This window comes from Peromyscus maniculatus, chromosome 21 (assembly GCF_049852395.1).
Source record: "Peromyscus maniculatus bairdii isolate BWxNUB_F1_BW_parent chromosome 21, HU_Pman_BW_mat_3.1, whole genome shotgun sequence".
NCBI lineage: Eukaryota > Metazoa > Chordata > Mammalia > Rodentia > Cricetidae > Peromyscus > Peromyscus maniculatus.
Genome location: NC_134872.1, coordinates 52,187,417 through 52,204,556, shown reverse-complemented (window position 1 = coordinate 52,204,556; position 17,140 = coordinate 52,187,417). Strand labels below are relative to the sequence as shown.

At 47.5% G+C, this 17,140-nt stretch overlaps 1 protein-coding gene across 6 annotated transcripts in view; it reads left to right on the top strand.

The window, feature by feature from the left end:
* Adgrf5 (adhesion G protein-coupled receptor F5) overlaps nucleotides 1-9,010 on the top strand; it is a 94,333-nt gene extending 85,323 nt beyond the window's left edge. For 4 of the 6 annotated variants that reach the window (XM_042266559.2, XM_076557828.1, XM_042266558.2 and 1 more), the window contains 5 exons: nucleotides 1,512-2,915; nucleotides 3,976-4,017; nucleotides 4,111-4,170; nucleotides 5,567-5,651; nucleotides 7,713-9,010. In XM_042266559.2, the coding sequence (XP_042122493.2) occupies nucleotides 1,512-2,915; nucleotides 3,976-4,017; nucleotides 4,111-4,170; nucleotides 5,567-5,651; nucleotides 7,713-7,792 (1,671 nt within the window). In that variant the 3' untranslated portion in view covers nucleotides 7,793-9,010. Of the gene's footprint in view, nucleotides 1-1,511; nucleotides 2,916-3,975; nucleotides 4,018-4,110; nucleotides 4,171-5,566; nucleotides 5,652-7,031; nucleotides 7,099-7,712 lie in introns of all 6 variants that reach the window. The other 2 variants (XM_076557829.1, XM_042266561.2) reach the window with 1 other exon arrangement.
* The last annotated feature ends 8,130 nt before the right edge of the window (nucleotides 9,011-17,140 follow it).

Genomic DNA, 17,140 nt, shown 5'->3' with positions numbered 1-17,140 from the left:
ACGTTCATACTTTAGATCCTGCAGCACCCTCCAATCTCTGTCCTATCCCTTTTCTCTTCTGTGTTTTGTGAAGATATTCTTGGAGTTGGGAGCCACCCAGATAATGCAGAACAAATCTTGTCCTAGGTTCATTGTTGCTGTGATAAACACCATACCCAGAGGCAACTTGGGGGAGGGAAGGGTTCATTGAAGCTCACAGAGGAAGTGAGGGCAGGAACTTGAGGCAGGAACCAGAGAGGAATGCTGCTTGGTGGTTCACGGGCTCCTGCTTAGCTGGCTTCATTATATATCTCAGGACCACCTGCCCAGGGAATGGCATTGCCCACAGTGGACTGGGCCCTCCTACATCAGTTAAGGCAACCAAGACAGTTCCTCACAGGCGTGCCCACCTGCCATTCTGCTCTAAGCAATTCACCGATTGAGACGACTTCTCAGACAACACTTGTGACTCTAGGCTGTGTCAAGTTGGCAGCTAAAGCTGACTAGAGCAGATCTTTAGTGCAATTACATTTGTAAAGGCTCTCCGTCCACATAAGGTCACATTCCCAAGGATTGGGTATCAGGATATACCCTGTTAGGGGCTGCCACTCAACCTGTTCCATGGGCTTATTCTCCTATAGGTCAGACAAAAAAAATAGGGAGAAAAACTATTTTCAAGAGAAGGGAATGAACGAAAAGCATTGGGCCCAAGCTTAAGAAAAAGAGAAAGAAATTGTTTATCAGAAAACAAAACTGCCCTTGGAAACACTCCCATAGCTAATTTGATGCTCAGGGCTAGAGCAGGTCTTCTGGGACCTGTGTTAGTGACAATGCCCCCCACCAAAAAGCCTTCACAGGCTTGTGATTTAAAGTCAAGTCAACCAAGGGCCTGGAGAGATATTTGCAAAGTGTTTACCAAGCAAGCACGAGACTCTGAGTTCAGTCCCCAGAACCCATGTAGAGAAACTGGGCACAAGGCTTGACCCCCACCCTACCCCCCACCCCTAGTGCTGGGAACAGCAGGAGGATCAATCTTTGGAGTATATCAGCCATGCAATCGCACCGAATCAGTGAGCTCCAGATTCAGTGAGAGATCCTGTGGACAGATGTTGTGAAAGAGACCCAATGTTAACCTCTGGCCAACGTCAACCTCAGTACCTTCATGCATATATATGTACACCCATAAGCATACATATACAAAAATACAATAAGAACCAAAAAAAAATTCAAAAGACAAAAAACAGGAAATAAGATCCCTCCCGGCCAGCTAAATAGGTCTTAGTAGTGATGGAGATGATTCTCATAGTCATTGTTACTAAATGCTCAGGAAAGTCCCACAGCCTTGTACTCCCTGCCTCTGTCATGCTCTGTCCTGAGAAAGCAGGGGACAGATCTTCTCTGCTTGTGATGCTTTCGATTCTCTGCTTTTCCCCTTTGCTTATAGATGCCAACCAGTACCCAGAGAAATGCTGTTTTGCCTCTTTTATCTTGAAAAAATGGTTTGGTTGCCCCCCCCCAAATGTCGCCTACAGGATATCCTTGCTACCATCAATGTCATCTTAGACAAGTCCACCTTGAACTCCTGGGAGAAGTTACGGCAGCAACAGAACAACCAGAGCTCTCAGTTCCTGCATTCCGTGGAAAGGTTTACCAAAGCACTGCAGCTGGGAGACCACACCCCTCCGTTCCTCTTCCACCCTAATGTTCAGATGAAGAGCATGGTCATAAAACAAGACAGCCCCCAAGCCTACCAACAGAAGTTTGTCTTCACAGACTCCGACCTGTGGGGTGATGTTGCCATTGATGAGTGTCAGCTGGAAAGCCTGCAGGCCAAGTCATCGATTGTCACTGTGGCTTTCCCGACTCTCAAAGCCATCCTTGCCAAGGATGCGCAGAAAAATATGGCTTCCAACAGCTTAGTGATGACCACCACCATCAGCCGCAGCATCAGCAAGCCGTTTAGGATCGCCATGACTTTTAAGAACAGCCGTCGTGCAGGCGGCACGCCGCAGTGTGTCTTCTGGAACTTCAGCCTTGACAACTATGCAGGGGGGTGGGACAGCAGTGGCTGTTCTGTGGAGGAGGATGGTCGGGACACCAGGGACAGGGTCTTCTGCAAGTGTAACCACCTGACCTCATTCTCCATCCTCATGTCCCCAGACTCCCCAGATCCAGGATCTCTCCTAAAAGTACTTCTGGATATCATTTCTTACATTGGGTTGGGCTTTTCCATCTTCAGCTTAGCAGCCTGTCTGGTCGTGGAAACCATGGTGTGGAAATCAGTGACCAAGAATCGGACTTCCTATATGCGCCACATCTGCATAGTTAACATTGCTTTTTGCCTTCTGATTGCTGACGTCTGGTTCATTGTGGCTGGTGCTATCCATGATGGTTACTACCCACTCAACGAAACCGCCTGCGTGGCCGCCACCTTCTTCATTCACTTCTTTTACCTCAGTGTCTTCTTCTGGATGCTGACCCTGGGCCTCATGCTCTTCTACCGCCTCATTTTCATTCTACATGATGCAAGCAAGTCCACCCAGAAAGCCCTGGCCTTTTCCCTGGGCTATGGCTGTCCACTCATTATCTCCTCCATCACAGTGGGCGTTACCCAGCCGCAGGAAGTCTACATGAGGAAGAACGCATGTTGGCTCAACTGGGAGGACACCAGAGCACTCCTGGCTTTTGCCATCCCGGCACTGATGATTGTGGTGGTGAACGTGAGCATCACAGTTGTGGTCATCACCAAGATCCTGAGGCCTTCCATCGGAGACAAGCCAGGCAAGCAGGAGAAGAGCAGCCTGTTCCAGATCAGCAAGAGCATCGGGGTCCTCACGCCCCTCTTGGGGCTCACTTGGGGTTTCGGTCTTGCCACAGTGATCCAGGGGAGTAATGCTGTGTTCCACATCATATTTACCCTCCTCAATGCCTTCCAGGTAAGCCATATATCCAGGCATCAGGGTCTCAGGAAATGCCCGTTCTCGTGGGATGAACTAATGATAGAAACACAAACAAGAGGAGGAATGGGGAAGGGTTTGAATGCACAGGAGACCTAAGCGTCAGAAAGCAGTAATTGCAAGCACTCTGCCTCTGTGGAACCTTGAACCTTTTATCACCTGCATTATGACTGGGTTCCCAATGTCCCCATAGTACAATTAGGACAACTAGATGATGCTGTTTACTCAAGATAATCTTGCCCTAGTCTTACATTTTGAGTAAGAATAGCGCTGTCACTAAGTCAAGTCATGGCTCCAGCTAGTCTCTGTGAGCATCAGCAAGCTCTGGCTTTGTGAGAACAGACTTCCTGTTGGCCACTGTATCCCCCCATCTGATACAGTGCCTGATAAAGACCTTGGTCCAAGGTAGGTTCTCAAAAGCCAATGGAAGCCATGAGTACCATGTGGTTCCCCCAGAAAAACACATGGAAGAATAGGCCCTGCATACGCCAATCTATCTGGTGGTGTTAGGGTAAAGACATTTCTTTGCTCTCCCGTAGTATGTAGTCACTTACAGTGGAGGCTGCTTTGTTAGATGAGCTGCAAGAGAAAGACAGGGGACAAGGAAGCATCTTGCCCCTGGGCGCTTGTGACAAAACCCTATGAGCCCCAAGTCCTACCATCGTGTGAGGAGCTACAAGGTTCTTAGCTAATGGTTTTCAAGATATGCTCCCAGGGAAGGAAATATCATTCAAGGAAACATCCCATGATTGTCTTCAACATCCTAGGGGGATAAGTGAGGAATAATGTCGATTGGAGAAGTGTATTAGCATAACCCTGTTCGCAGTCAGAGGAAAACAGAAGTGATTGCCCTGGCAGCTATCGTTTAAGGCCCCCTACTGTGTAGTGTTGTATCACTTAATGTCGCCTTGTCCTGGACTCATCATACCCACTCAGAGGGGGAAAGAGGTGGGGCAGACTCAACAGCGGCTTACTAACGCTTTCTGTGGAACTGGATGATGGTGTGCCATTAAAATGCGGTCCTTAATCCTCTCCACAGGGACTCTTCATTCTCCTCTTCGGCTGCCTCTGGGATCAGAAGGTAAGAACAGAGATAGGTTCATGTGTCTGGCAAGGTCTAACATGCCCAAACGGAGTCTGTTGAATTGACACTGGTTTCTTTTAAACAATGTAGGTGCAGGAAGCCCTGCTGAATAAGTTTTCATTGTCAAGGTGGTCTTCTCAGCACTCAAAGGTAAGCCTGGTCCTGAAGAGACTTTACCCTCGTGGACTCCATTAATGCGATCCCAGGAAGTAGACTAACTCTTACCTTGGGGTTGTGGTCAGTTGGGTAAAACATAAAGAAACCCCTCTGCTTCCGTGACTAATTCCTGCTCTCTGTCATTTAGTTCCACAGAAAGCATTAGCAAGCAGATGTTAAGTCTTTCCCAGCTCTTTCCCCATTTTAGTGGATGTGATGAGTCCAGGGCATGATGATACAACAGTTACACAGTGAGAGCCTTAAATGACAGTCAGTGACTACTGCTTCTTGCCACAGTCTCTGGTTCGATGTGCCACACACATCTCTTGAAGATGTGACTCCACAGCTTTCGATGGCAGAGAATCTGAAGATGACATCTAAGCCAGAGCAGTGGTGCATATTTGGTTTTTTTTCTGTTTGTTTTTTGGTTTTTCAAGACAGGGTTTCTCTGTGTAGTTTTGGTGCCTGTCCTGGATCTCACGTTGTAGACCAGGCTGGCCTCGAACACACAGAAATCTGCATGGCTCTGCCTCCCGAGTGCTGGGATTAAAGGCGTGCGCCACTGCCGCCCGGCTGATGCATACTTGTAATCCCAGCACTCAGTAGGATCTCCGTGAGTTGGAGACCAGCCTGGGCTGCTTAGCAAGTAACCAACCCCAGGGCAACTAGGTCTAAATAGTGAGACCCTGTCTCAGAACCCAATACCAACAGCAACACTGTAGAGCCCTTTAGGTGAAAATCAAATTCTCAGTGAGAAGCTTCTGGGTAGAATTCAAGGAATTAGAAAAAAACAATGTAAGAAATCATAATGAACATTTCTATAGTTCATTCTTTTAGAGTGCAACTGCTGTCCTTGAATATGATTGGCTACCTTTCATATGCCAAAAGGTACTGGGGAAAAAAACTAACAGTAAAGTTAAAGAAAAAAAATTAAGTACAAAACATTAAGACATGTATTTAAGCAAGAATACAACTTAGCTTATGATTAGTCTGTAAAAAGAGCTAAACTGGTTTCTTAGCAAAGAAAGATAAAACAGAGAAAGGGGAGGGGAGGGAGAAGGGGGAGGGAAGGATGTATGCAGAGAAGAGGAAGTAAGGGAAGAAGGAAGAAAAAAATGAGGAACAGGCAAAGAGAAAGAGGGAGGGGAAGGAGACAGGGAGGGAGAGAGGAAGAATGGGAAGGCCGGGCTGAAGAGGGAGTGAGAACGCAGCTCGTATATATTTGCGATCTCTTCAGTTCAGAGCACACCACTCGACCTAAGGGACAGCGTTAGGAACACAGGAAAGCGACCCCTAGAAGGCAGTAAGCCACCGGCCCCCCAAGAGACCCAAACAGCGCTGGTCTCCCAGACTTGCTTTGTGACTGTCTTTTCTTCCCTCTCTCTTCTAGTCAACATCCCTGGGTTCATCGACACCTGTGTTTTCTATGAGTTCTCCAATATCCAGAAGATTTAATAATCTTTTTGGTAAAACAGGTACGTAGTGACTGCTAGGTGCTCCCAGGTGGACCAGATCAGACTGGCCCTGACCTAGTACCTCTGCTTCCACCCCCATTTCCTGGCAGGGACCTCAACAACTGTGTTTAGGGTAGAGATTGAATCCAGGAACTTGCTTATATGTTCACAAGCGACCAGGAGCTTGCTAAAGAAGGGCAGCTACTCTAAACTGACAAGTAATGGAAGCTCATGAAGATTTTTAGAATCTTGACAAGCCCTAGAGATCTATCAAGCAGAAACAGTATCTGCAAGTTTCTGGGCTTGTCCAGCACAGAATTCTTTGTATCATGTTAAGTAGTAGACGCATCACTTTTCTGTGTCATGCAGAGAATCAAAGTGGAAAATTTGATTACAGGATTCAGCTCAGTGTGGTTCCTCCCACTTATAGAGAAGGTTTGTTCCATACGTTGACATTTACAAACCGGGGAAACATACACGAGCCATCACCCGGGCTAGACAGTCTATTAGATAATTGTAAGTTCTACCTTGGAAATAGGAAATGAACAGTGTTAATGAGTTCACAGCTGGTCTCAGCTAATCAGAATGTAAAACCCAGTCCCAATCACTGCCTCCCACAGCACAGCCCCATCACATTGCCCTGACAGGACAGTCCTATCACACTTTTGCCCCATGGGACAGTCCCCTCACACCACCCCCATGGAACAGTCCTGTTTACACAGACCCCTCACAACACATTTCCGTCACACTGCCCCTCCCACAAGAAAATGAGCACACACGTGCCTTCCATTTCATTTTTCTCAGTGTCGGGGATCAAATCGAGGTTCTCAAGCATGCTAAGTAAACACTCTACCATGGAACCGCCTCCCAGCCTCATGTCCATCTCTTTAAAACCAGATCTCACAATTGCAAACTTAGATTATGCTTTCTTCCAGACTCTGGGCATCATACATTTGCTATCAAATATATCTGAATCTGAATATTCTGAGAAGTCCATGGAGACCGAATCCCCACTGGATATAGTGGAGAATTGGGGAATCACTCCAGAGACGAGAGAATTGTCCCTTTTCACTTCAAATGTCACTAATTTGACCCCATATGAAATGACTGAGTCTTTGGAATATTATTGGACTTCCTGAGCATTTAGCATTTCCAATGAAGTGAGCAGAAATTATTAAGTAATCCGCTGAATCTGAACTTTGCAAAATATCAGGCCAATAGAATACACTCTTTAATTGTGAATGATCCAGATCTAAGTTGGGAGGTGGGCTTTGTTCCTGGGGTGTCGGGGCCTGAGGTTCCTGGTCCCCGCTCTTGCATGGGCCATCAGTACAGCCCTGCTCTGGATAATTTTTTTTTTTGGTGGGGGCTAATTCCTGTAACTTTGGTTTATGTTGTCAGCAGCCCCAAAGGTCCCCCCAGACAGTGATGGAAACCCTGTTAGCAGTGGCAGTTCATCATACTGATGGTAGGGTAGTCACTTCGGCCCTTCCCTTGCCCAGTGTGTGTTCTCTGTCTTCCTCGTGCACAGCGCCTGCCGTCTGCCCACACAAGGCTGAGCGGTCCCACCAGCTGCCCTCTCCACTCTGCTGGTCCTCGGTACTTCCGTTGGTATCCGTCACTTCTTCCCACCCTGCCTCTTCCTCCCTTACAATTATTCTTCCTTTCCCTTGTCTTCCCCTTATGAACCTTCGGCTCAATGGCTAGCTCCTTCCTACAAACTTCCCCAAATCAAGATAAACATGGGGACCAGGAAGTTTTCTTCATATAGAAGCCCCCAGCTCCATGCATGTGGGCGCTTAGGGAGAGGCTGCCCACGTTGAGATCTTCCTGTCTTGTGTGGAAATCTGGCTGCTGGTGTGTCGGGGAGTAGTTAGTGCTTGGTGGCTGCTGTGCATGCTTGAGGACAGCACTTCTGGCGTTCTCTGGCACTCTGGGTTAGGGAGGAGGGCAGGCCTGGGTTGGTTTCCAGGCATGACTGCTGGACCAGAGTGCATCTTGGTTCGTTAGAAGATGTTCACATCCCAAAGTGCGTGAAAGTTTGTCTTTGAGGCTGAAATGCTGCTTTGCCTTCTTTTGCAGGAACATATAACGTTTCCACCCCAGAAACAACCAGTTCGTCTGTGGAAAATTCATCCAGTGCCTATTCACTGCTTAACTAGGACAGACAAAACCAAGTCCGCAGAGCATCTCAGAAACGGCACGTGCCGAGAAAAGGGGCCCATCCAAAACTCTGGGTAAAGTGTTCTCTCCGCAGACTTCTGGGGGGCAGATGCTGAAGAGACTCTTTCAGTAGAGAAGACCCTTTGTTTTGTAAAGACAGACTAAAAGCAATTACTATGTTTATTTTTGTTTTCACCCCTATCCCTTATATAATGCCAAATATGTATAGTATTTAAAAGAAACCCCCTAGGGCCCAACTTTTCTATATGTATTGTAAAATAGAATTTTGAAAAGAGTTTTTGCCCCACCCCACCCCTCATTGGCTACAAATATATGTGTTGATTGGAGTTGTAAGTAAAAGGCTAGTACTCCGGTGTTCAGGGAATTCAGGGAACAAAGGAAGGGTGAGAAAAAGGAAGGAAGGAAGGAAGGAAGGAAGGAAGGAAGGAAGGAAGGAAGGAAGGAAGGAAGGAAGGAAGGAAGGAAGGAAGGAAGGAAGGAAGGGGAAATAATGTAGAAAACATTAGGGAGCACATTTTAAGGTTTCCACATCAAGCTCTAATATGATCACTCAGCACTGAGAATGAAAATCTATGCCTCAAAACTGGACAATGAAATCAAGTCATGGGGGACAAGCTACGCACATTCCTGATGTTTCCCTAGTTTAAAGGGTAGAATCAAAGACAGAGGAGAAAATAGGAAGGAAACCATGCCATGCAGATGCTTCTGACTGGATGATGATATTTGCGAGCAATGCGCCCAAGGAGATCCATGTCCTCATGACAAGGACGTGCATATGAACCTTTGCATGCCAAGGCCTGAGCAAAGTAAGATGAGCACACAGGAAATTGGACAGCAACTCTGTCAGGTATTCAAGTAAGGATTCATCTCTCATGGTTTGTCAGGAAAGCACTGTGGGAAAGTTGGTTTGACATTTTGGAAGCAATGCGTGTATCTGTACATATTATACCCAGTTACTGACAAATTTCATATATTGCACTGAACTCAGACTCCCACATGTCTTACGTGTAACAGCTTTTCCAGGTACTTTCTGTGCGTTATAGATTTTAATAACTGTGTAGCGTGTACATTTTTTTATTGCCGCTGTGACTTCATCCTGACTGTGGAGATGGTGGCCCCGGTGTGCTGTACAGCTTGCTGTGTACTAGCTCTTCCCGGTTTCCTGTGTTTCCAGACCAATATACATCCAGAGTTTCTGTGGTCTGATTCGTGTTTATTACAGCCACTTGGAAGGCTTCTGGAGGAAAGCGTACAGTAGGCTCTTCTGTGCTATATACAACACTTTGTTTGTTCTGACTAATACTTCAGAATACAGTCCATGTGGTGGGGAGAGCGTGGCTGTGGGGCGTGAAGCCAGTCCCTCACACTGCTTGCCCCCTCGGCAGTGTGGAAATAAAGAACAGGAGGTGGGCAAGGCTGGGAGAACTCACAGCCCTCCCCCAGGGACACACTTCCTCTAGCCCGCTCTACTTCCTAAAGGTTCCATAACCTTCCCAAACAGCACCGACAACGGGGTGGGGTTGGGGGTCAAGGGTTCAAATACAGGAGCCTATGGGGGACATTTCACATTCAACAACAAGCAGCAGGCTCTTCAGGGTGGATGGGTGGGCAGTGGTGGGTTTTTTTAAGGAATGAGAGCCTTTGTGTGCCCTCCATTGGAATGACGAGAGAGGAGTCTGAACTCTGCCCATCACACATTGACTTTGATTCTAAAAGTTTTATTTTTAATACTTTTAAGTACATTAAATCTCTTCCTTTTAGTTCTAAGCTTAAATTCTACTTCTCTGTTCATCACAGAGGAAGAGAGAGGTGGGATGGACAAAGTCCCATCCAGATTGAGTTTCGTTTCTACACTAATGCCACAGATATCTTGAATAAGAACCAACACACACCTGCCCCAACTTAATGGCTCATTATTCAAAGTCCTTCCAAGGAACAAATGTTGGTATGCAGATGTGGATGAGTTCTCCAGGGAATCTTCAAGGCAGGGCAGAGTTCAGCAGAGAGAAAAGAGAGATGAGTCTAAGATGAGGCCTCCTTTGCATTAGAGTCGGGTACTAGAGAAAGAATGACGTGGACTGATTTAGATTCAGGAGCACTGACTGAGCCGGGGTGTTACACAGCATGACGGGGCAGCCTTGACATGAGAGAGGCACAGCACCAGGGAAGGCTGGGGCCGTGGTGCCCAGGGAACACTGAACTCTGGCCCACTTCATTGGTGCCCCCTTGGGAGCCATTGGGCTTGACCTTGTGAAGAGAACCTCCATGACGGCTATTATAATAGCAGGAACTTGCAGCTGAATTCCATAGGATGTGGATCTGGCCCTCCGCCTGCTTTCATGAGCAGAGACACGTTTCCCTGTCACCAGGGCGCATGCCCACAAACTCTAATGCACACACAAATTCATACACAGACCCCACAAACTGGCATAGGCACAGAAACATGTGTGCACAGACATGCACACACACACACACACACACACACACACACACACACAGGCTCATGTGAACACACACTGACACCAGTGTGTCACAGGCATACATGTACCCATCTCTGTCTCAACTGAATGGCTCATTATTTAAAATTCCCTAGAGGAAGTTTGTTAGTTTGTAAATGCAAGATTCAGCAGGGGGCCATTCATCTTGGGGCAGACACATACACATTCACACCAGCATGAACAAACACAGAGTCCCCTCAGTCTTTCAAGGCCCAGCACTGGATTCCAGGAAAGGCAGTTGGAGATACGGCTTGGTGCTTGAGAATGCATACTGCTCTTACAGAGGAATCCCAAGTTCGGTTCCCGGCGGCCACGTTGGGCAGCTCACCGCCACCTCTAACTCCAGCTGAAGGGAATCTGCTGCCCTCGTCTTGACTTTGAGGGTACTTACATGTGCCTATCCCCCCTCCCTGACACACATGTTTACACATAATTAAAGTTTTAAAAAATGAATTCCAGAAAATCCGTGTGACAAAACGCTGAAGGAGTGCTTAGTGGTTTTCCTCTCACCACCCCACACTGACATTTCTAAACAATAAAGTAAATGGAGTCTCCAAAATCGCAAAAGATGGAAGCACACGGGTCTGTGCGTTGCGTGAAAGCCAGAGACTGCACCCGGTTCTGGGGCAGCAAGGGGCACGAACTGTGGCAGAGAAGGGTGTCCAGTGCCACAGGTGCCACATGAAGCCTGTTCACTTTGCTAAGAGAGCGCTCCCGCCTGCCTGTATTCCATATGCTCTGTGTCTTTTATTGTGTGAAGTAAATTCATGGGCTCCAGCTTTCTTTCCACAATGGACTTTCTATTAAGGCAGTTTCTTGCAAAAGAATCTATGCCAATGTTTCAGGGGTTGTGAAGTTGGAGGATCCAAAACCACACAATTAGTGCACAGCAATGTCCTTGGGGACTGCTCTAAAGATCACCCAGCATCTCCCAGGGCATAGGTCACTAAGGGAGGAAAAGAAGAAATGCCCTGGGAAGCCAGAACCTTTTGTGCTTTGTGCAGGGCCCTCCAGAGAGGTCTGTGTCTGAAGAAAATGTACGCGGAGATAAGAAAGAATACAGCAGCCAGTCTGTGGAGACAGACATGGGGGAGTTAATCCCAGGTGAGGGGAGCAGTAAGTCACAGCCAGTTAGGAAGACAGAAGAAAATTACATGAGCTGTTTATGCAGGGAGAGAGTGTTAGATCTGTGACATGTAGAAGTGCCATGATATGGGGCCCTTGCACCCCCAAAAGAAACCAGAGACCCAGGCCAATAGAAGCCTGGTTCCTTGAGAGTCCACAAGGGAGGCACTTAGGGTGAGCATCTATTTCTCATTTTTAAGCAGAAATAGCATTTCTATTGCAATCAGATGCCATGGGTTTCTAGAATTATGACTCAGAGTTTAAAATCATGTCCTACTAATATGTCAGTGTATGGCGATGCTTCCTTTCCTGATAATAAAATAGCTAATGGTGTGCCGAGCTTTCTCTGTATAAACTGTCCATTTTTCAGTCGAGTGCCGCCCCAGCTGCTGCTGCGTATCAGCCAGAACCCAATCGCACTCCCCAAGCCCAGTGAGGCCTTCCATTTTCCAGCCGCAGAGGATGCCAGAGGCTCACAGCTGAGCTCAGGCAGGGCCAGAAGCTTCTGTCACACCCTCCACACTCCCGGGAACGTGGTGACGATCCAGCACCATCCCCGGAGTTTAAACGGGGTCCTTGAAGAAAAGCCGTGAGGACCTAAACATCTAGGAAACAAATCCACTCGTGTCTGTTCCAACATGTGTGATTCAGTTGGCTGAAGCTAGATCCCTCGGGCCCTAGAAATACCTTGTAGCACATTCTAGAAGGAGCTGAAGTTGGTAAGGCTCCCCCTTCCTGTGGCGTGGGCAAAGGCCACGAGAAGAGGGCAGGTAGACCCAATGGCTGAAGTCTACGCTGAGCAAACACCTGCTGTTCATTTCCAAAGGCCACTGCAGGTATCGCAGTGGCCACCAAGGGGCTCAGCTGTGGGGTTCTTCCCTCACAACCCACATCCTGCTTATGGAACCCCTGGCAAAGCTAAAACCGGAAGTGACATAGTCCAGCCCTTCCAGACAGGCTGCCGAACGGGATTTGAGGAAGCCAATAATCGTACTGGCTCCCATTGCCACCCTTGATAAACTGAGAAGAGACAGGTCCCTCCCCCCCACACACCCTCCCACCCGGCGCCGCCCTTCACAGACGGGACCAGGCAGGAGCTACGGGAATCTGTTCCCATCCCAAGGCCTTTATTCTTTAACCCAGAGCCAAGTGAAGTATGCTGGCAACCATGACAGATTAAACATAACCACCCCAGGAATCTAGCGGGGGGGGGGCCGGACGGGGGCTTTTTCTCAGCATGAAAGGCAACAGGAACCAGTTGGGCAAGGCCTGGGGAGGTGGCTGTCACAGCCCACTTCCGACAGCGCTGGACAACGGAGTCCAAGAATGTCTTCATGCTTGGCCTCTCTGGGAGCGATTCTGATGAGTGCCGTCTCCTGTCCCCATCCTGCCAGTCAGCAACCCCGCCCCCCGCCCCCCGCCCCCGCAGTTGTGGAAAGAAGTGTTTGATTTTGATTAACCGAGGAAAATTGTTACATCCATTTGCTGTGTTTTTTTTCTGGAACCGTGAGTGTTTTCCCACGCCCCAGAGCTCTTTCCCAGCTGTCTGAATCAGCATCCTCGCGGGCATCTCCAGCTGGGCTAACCAGTGACAGCTGGCCTCAATGGCCCGGGCTCCAGCGCGCCCTATTCGCGTCGCCCGGAGCTTGATCGCCACCTGGTGGGCATTAGAGGATGTGCCGCTTTTGAGGGGCTCAGAGCCCCAGTGCGGAGGCTGAGGGTCCTCGCTGGACAACCCACAGTGATGGAACTTGGGTCACCTTAACAGGATGAAGTCCGAGGCTGCAGACGTGCGGGATGAAGGAATCACTCCCCTTCTCACCTCCTCCCACCTCCTCCCACCCCATGACATTATGATCCTGGCAGGGACCGGTCAGGAAACACACAGAAGTGTGGACACGTACAGTTGAACTGTGCATAGGGAATTTGCAGGTGGGTCCGTTTTTTACATACACGACGAGGAATAGCTCCCTTCTGCCTTTTGTTTCCTCCTTTATAAATTAGCGAAAGCTAATTTATGTAACCAATCAAAGCTAAAGGCAGCCCCGGAAGCGATGACCCGCTCTGCCCCACCCCTTTACCACGAGGTAAAGGGATGCTGGCAGGCATGCTGGCATCCCCGCATCCCCTTGCCCTTCCAAACAGGTTTCTGAAAGGTATTTTAGGAAGCAGAATGGGAGCCTTTCCATGTTCCATGAGAACAAACTTTCTCCATGAGTGAGGCTGTAAAACGATTGATTTGGATTCTCCTTTTTCCATTTCTAACTCACCTATGGAACTGTTCTATTCAGCCACAAAGAAGAGCGTAGTTTACATCATTTGGGGGAAACTAGATGGAAGTAGAGATGGTTGTGTTATGAAAGGTAAGCTTAACCCAGGAAAAGACAACCATCTAGATTGAACACACACACACACACACACACACACAAATAGAATGGAGACTGTTAGGGGAGAGGAAGGGAGAAGCAGGGAACAGAAGTGGGAAGGAAGACGGAGGTAATAGGGTGAATACAGTCATAGTGCATGGTAATCTTGACTAAAATGCCATTATTGGGACTAGACGATGGCTCAGCAGTTAGGAGGGCATACTGCTCTTCCAGAGGACTCAAGTTCTGTTCCCAGCACCCATTTCAAGCAGCTCACAACAACCTGTAACACAGCTCCAAGAGATACAATGCTCTCTTCTGGCCTCTGTGGGTACCTGCACCCATATGCACATACACATAGATGCATACTTTTAAAAAATAAAATATCTTAAAATGTCATTATGAAACTTACCACTTTATTCAATGGATACATATTTGTTTTAAACTAGCCAGTTGAATTTTCATAGCTGGGACAGATTTCCAACTTTCAATCCACACTGAATCCTCAGTTGTCCAGGGTTGTCATTAACCAGGCCAGCAGCTGGAGCCATGTGGTAAGTTTCTCCTCTAGCCTCTGGGCACACATTGCCAAAGCATGAGCCAAGAAGAGGATAAACAGGGTCAGCTGTTGAGAAGGCTGGTACTTAGGGCAGAGGGACAAACTGAATTGGCTTTATATAATGAGAAAGGTCACTACCCAGTGTCTGGGGGGATAGCATATGCATTGAGATGTTCACCCTACCATACACACACACACACACACACACACACACACACACACACACACACACACACACTCACGTGCATGTAGCTCTCATGCCTTTCCTCTTATGTTGGATATTTCTTCACCAGATAGCAAAATCTCAGTGAGAGGCGATGCTTAATAAGCAAGTCCGTCTATGAGAGGCACACGAGAACCCTAAGTGGAATGGGTTGCTAGATCTACTACTATATTAAATGACATTTACTGATGCCCTACTCTGTATCTTATACCTGGTTCTTTATGTCTGCAGCCTTGTTGAAATTCTCTAGCAATCCAAAACTGAGTTATCATTGCAACAAACCTGACCATGTTGTTCAGGGGATTGTGGACGTGTGCTCTTAGGATTGGGGGTGTGTTTGGGGTTTTAAGCTGAAGTGCCTTCGAGGACTCGAAGCTTCCTGGTTGTCCTGTAGGAACGTGGAAGATAACGCTGAGAGCAATGCAGATGGCGGAGGCCTGGTTTGTGATGACTCAAAGTGAAGCCAAGACTTCACTCACTTCAGGGCCCATGCCACTTAGTCTTACATCAACCCGAAACAAGCTGGAGTCATCTTGGAAGATGGATTCTGAGTTGAGAAAAAAACGCTTCCAAAAGATCGGGTTGAGGGCAAGCCTGAGGGGCATTTTCTTAATTAGTGATTGACGTGGGAGGGCCCAGTCCATTGTGAGTGGTGTGTGGGTACAGTAAGAAAGCATGCTGAACAACTGAGGAGGAGCAAGCCAGTAAGCAGTACCCCTTTATGGACTCTGTGTCCGCTCCTACCTCCAGATTCCTGCCCCAACTTCGTTCAGCGATGGAGTGTGACCTGAGAGTTATCAATGAAATAAGTTAACCCACCCCTCCCTAGGGCATTTACGGTCATGGTGTTTGATCACAGCAATAAAAACCCTAAGACAGGGCCACTTGCATGGTATATTTGAATTAAAAATCTGCGGTTTCTGGCCGTCTGTGGTTAAGCAGTCAGCTAGGACTAACAAGAGACCAGGATCACTGAAGTGAAACCTTGCTTTGCTGGGACAAGTGATGCTGGTCAGCTGGGGCTAAGTAAGAGACCGGCCGTTGATAAGTAAAGAATGACATCACTGTAGCAATATCTCCTCAGAATATTTTCTTGTAATCAACACACAGAGCTGTGGTCCAGAGGGGGACCAGGACATGTTATCTCAGGCTGGCAACAAACGTGTTAATATGTAAGAGTTTCCCAGGTTGTACTGGTTTGGGGAGAATAAAAACTGCAAAACCCCGGGGGTCCTAGGGAGCAGCTGGGACTTGACACTGTGTTGCATGAATCTTAAAAGATCTTATTAATAAAATCAAACCCGAAGCGAGTTATTGGGGTCAATGCTGGTAGATCAGAGAGACAGAACAAGCCACAGCTATCTCACCTCGCCAGTTCCTCAGCTGGTCCTGTTTCCTCAGACTGGAAGCCTCTGAGTCCTCATCCAGAATGAATCTCAGCTGAACTGTGTTGCTCCATAGCCTGAAAGCTTAACCAGGCCAAATGCTTAACCAGCCAAAATCTTCTAGTTTCTGGTCCTCACGCCTTATATATCTTTCTACTTTCTACCACCACTCCCTGGGATTAAAGGCTGGCTTTCTGGGATTAAAGGTGTGTGTCACCATGCTTGGCTATTTCCAATGTGGCCTTGAACTCACAGAGATCCAGAGGGATTTCTATCTCTGGAATGCTAGGATTAAAGGCGTGTGCTATCACTGACTAACTAGTGGCTTGTCTGTTCTCTGACCCCAGGTAAGTTTATTAAGGTACACAATATTTTGGGGAACACAATACCACCACATCTCCTCTCTTTTTGTCTAAAATTTAAAAAGCTTATAACTAATACAAGAAAAACTATCCAATAAGCATATACAACATATACAGCCAAAATTACATTAATGATGTCTAGTCCATTAACATTTGACAGATTCAGATAAAAACTCCATTATATATATTAACGATGTCCAGTCCAGTAACATCTGATAAACTCAGACCAAAAAATTTTCATTACTTATCTTATTTAAAACAAGTAGTTCCTTTTTAAAAGTAGATTCCATAAGCACTGGGTGGCCGGCTTAGAGTCTCTAAAAAGAGTCCTGGGGAAGCTGCTGGTTCACCAGCCTTATTTGCACTGGAAACCCCGGGACCAAAGAGATCAGGGAGAGACTGAGGCTTGGCACCGTGGGGCAGGGTTGTTGGACCTGAAAAGACGAAAAGGGGCCTTGGTAAAGGTGCAGCCTCAGTGGTAGGGAAGACCCCAGCATACTGGAGGTGCCAAGACTGTGGGATGATCAGCAAGGACACCAGCAGCTGTCGAGTGGAGCCCCCCTGAGTGTATGAGACAAACGATGGGTTTCAGATGGCGGAGATGGAAGGATGGAGCTGCCCGAGTCCATAGGAACCCAGAAGATCCTGAGTCCCAGATGCTGTATATTGAACTAAAGGATTTGACTTATATTGCTGAATATTGGTTTTGCTTTGATTTTATTGTAATTGTGCCCTGATTCTTCCCTCTTAGAATAAACGTAATTAACTATTTTCTGGTTTTACAGGAGCCCATAGTTGAGAGACTTTA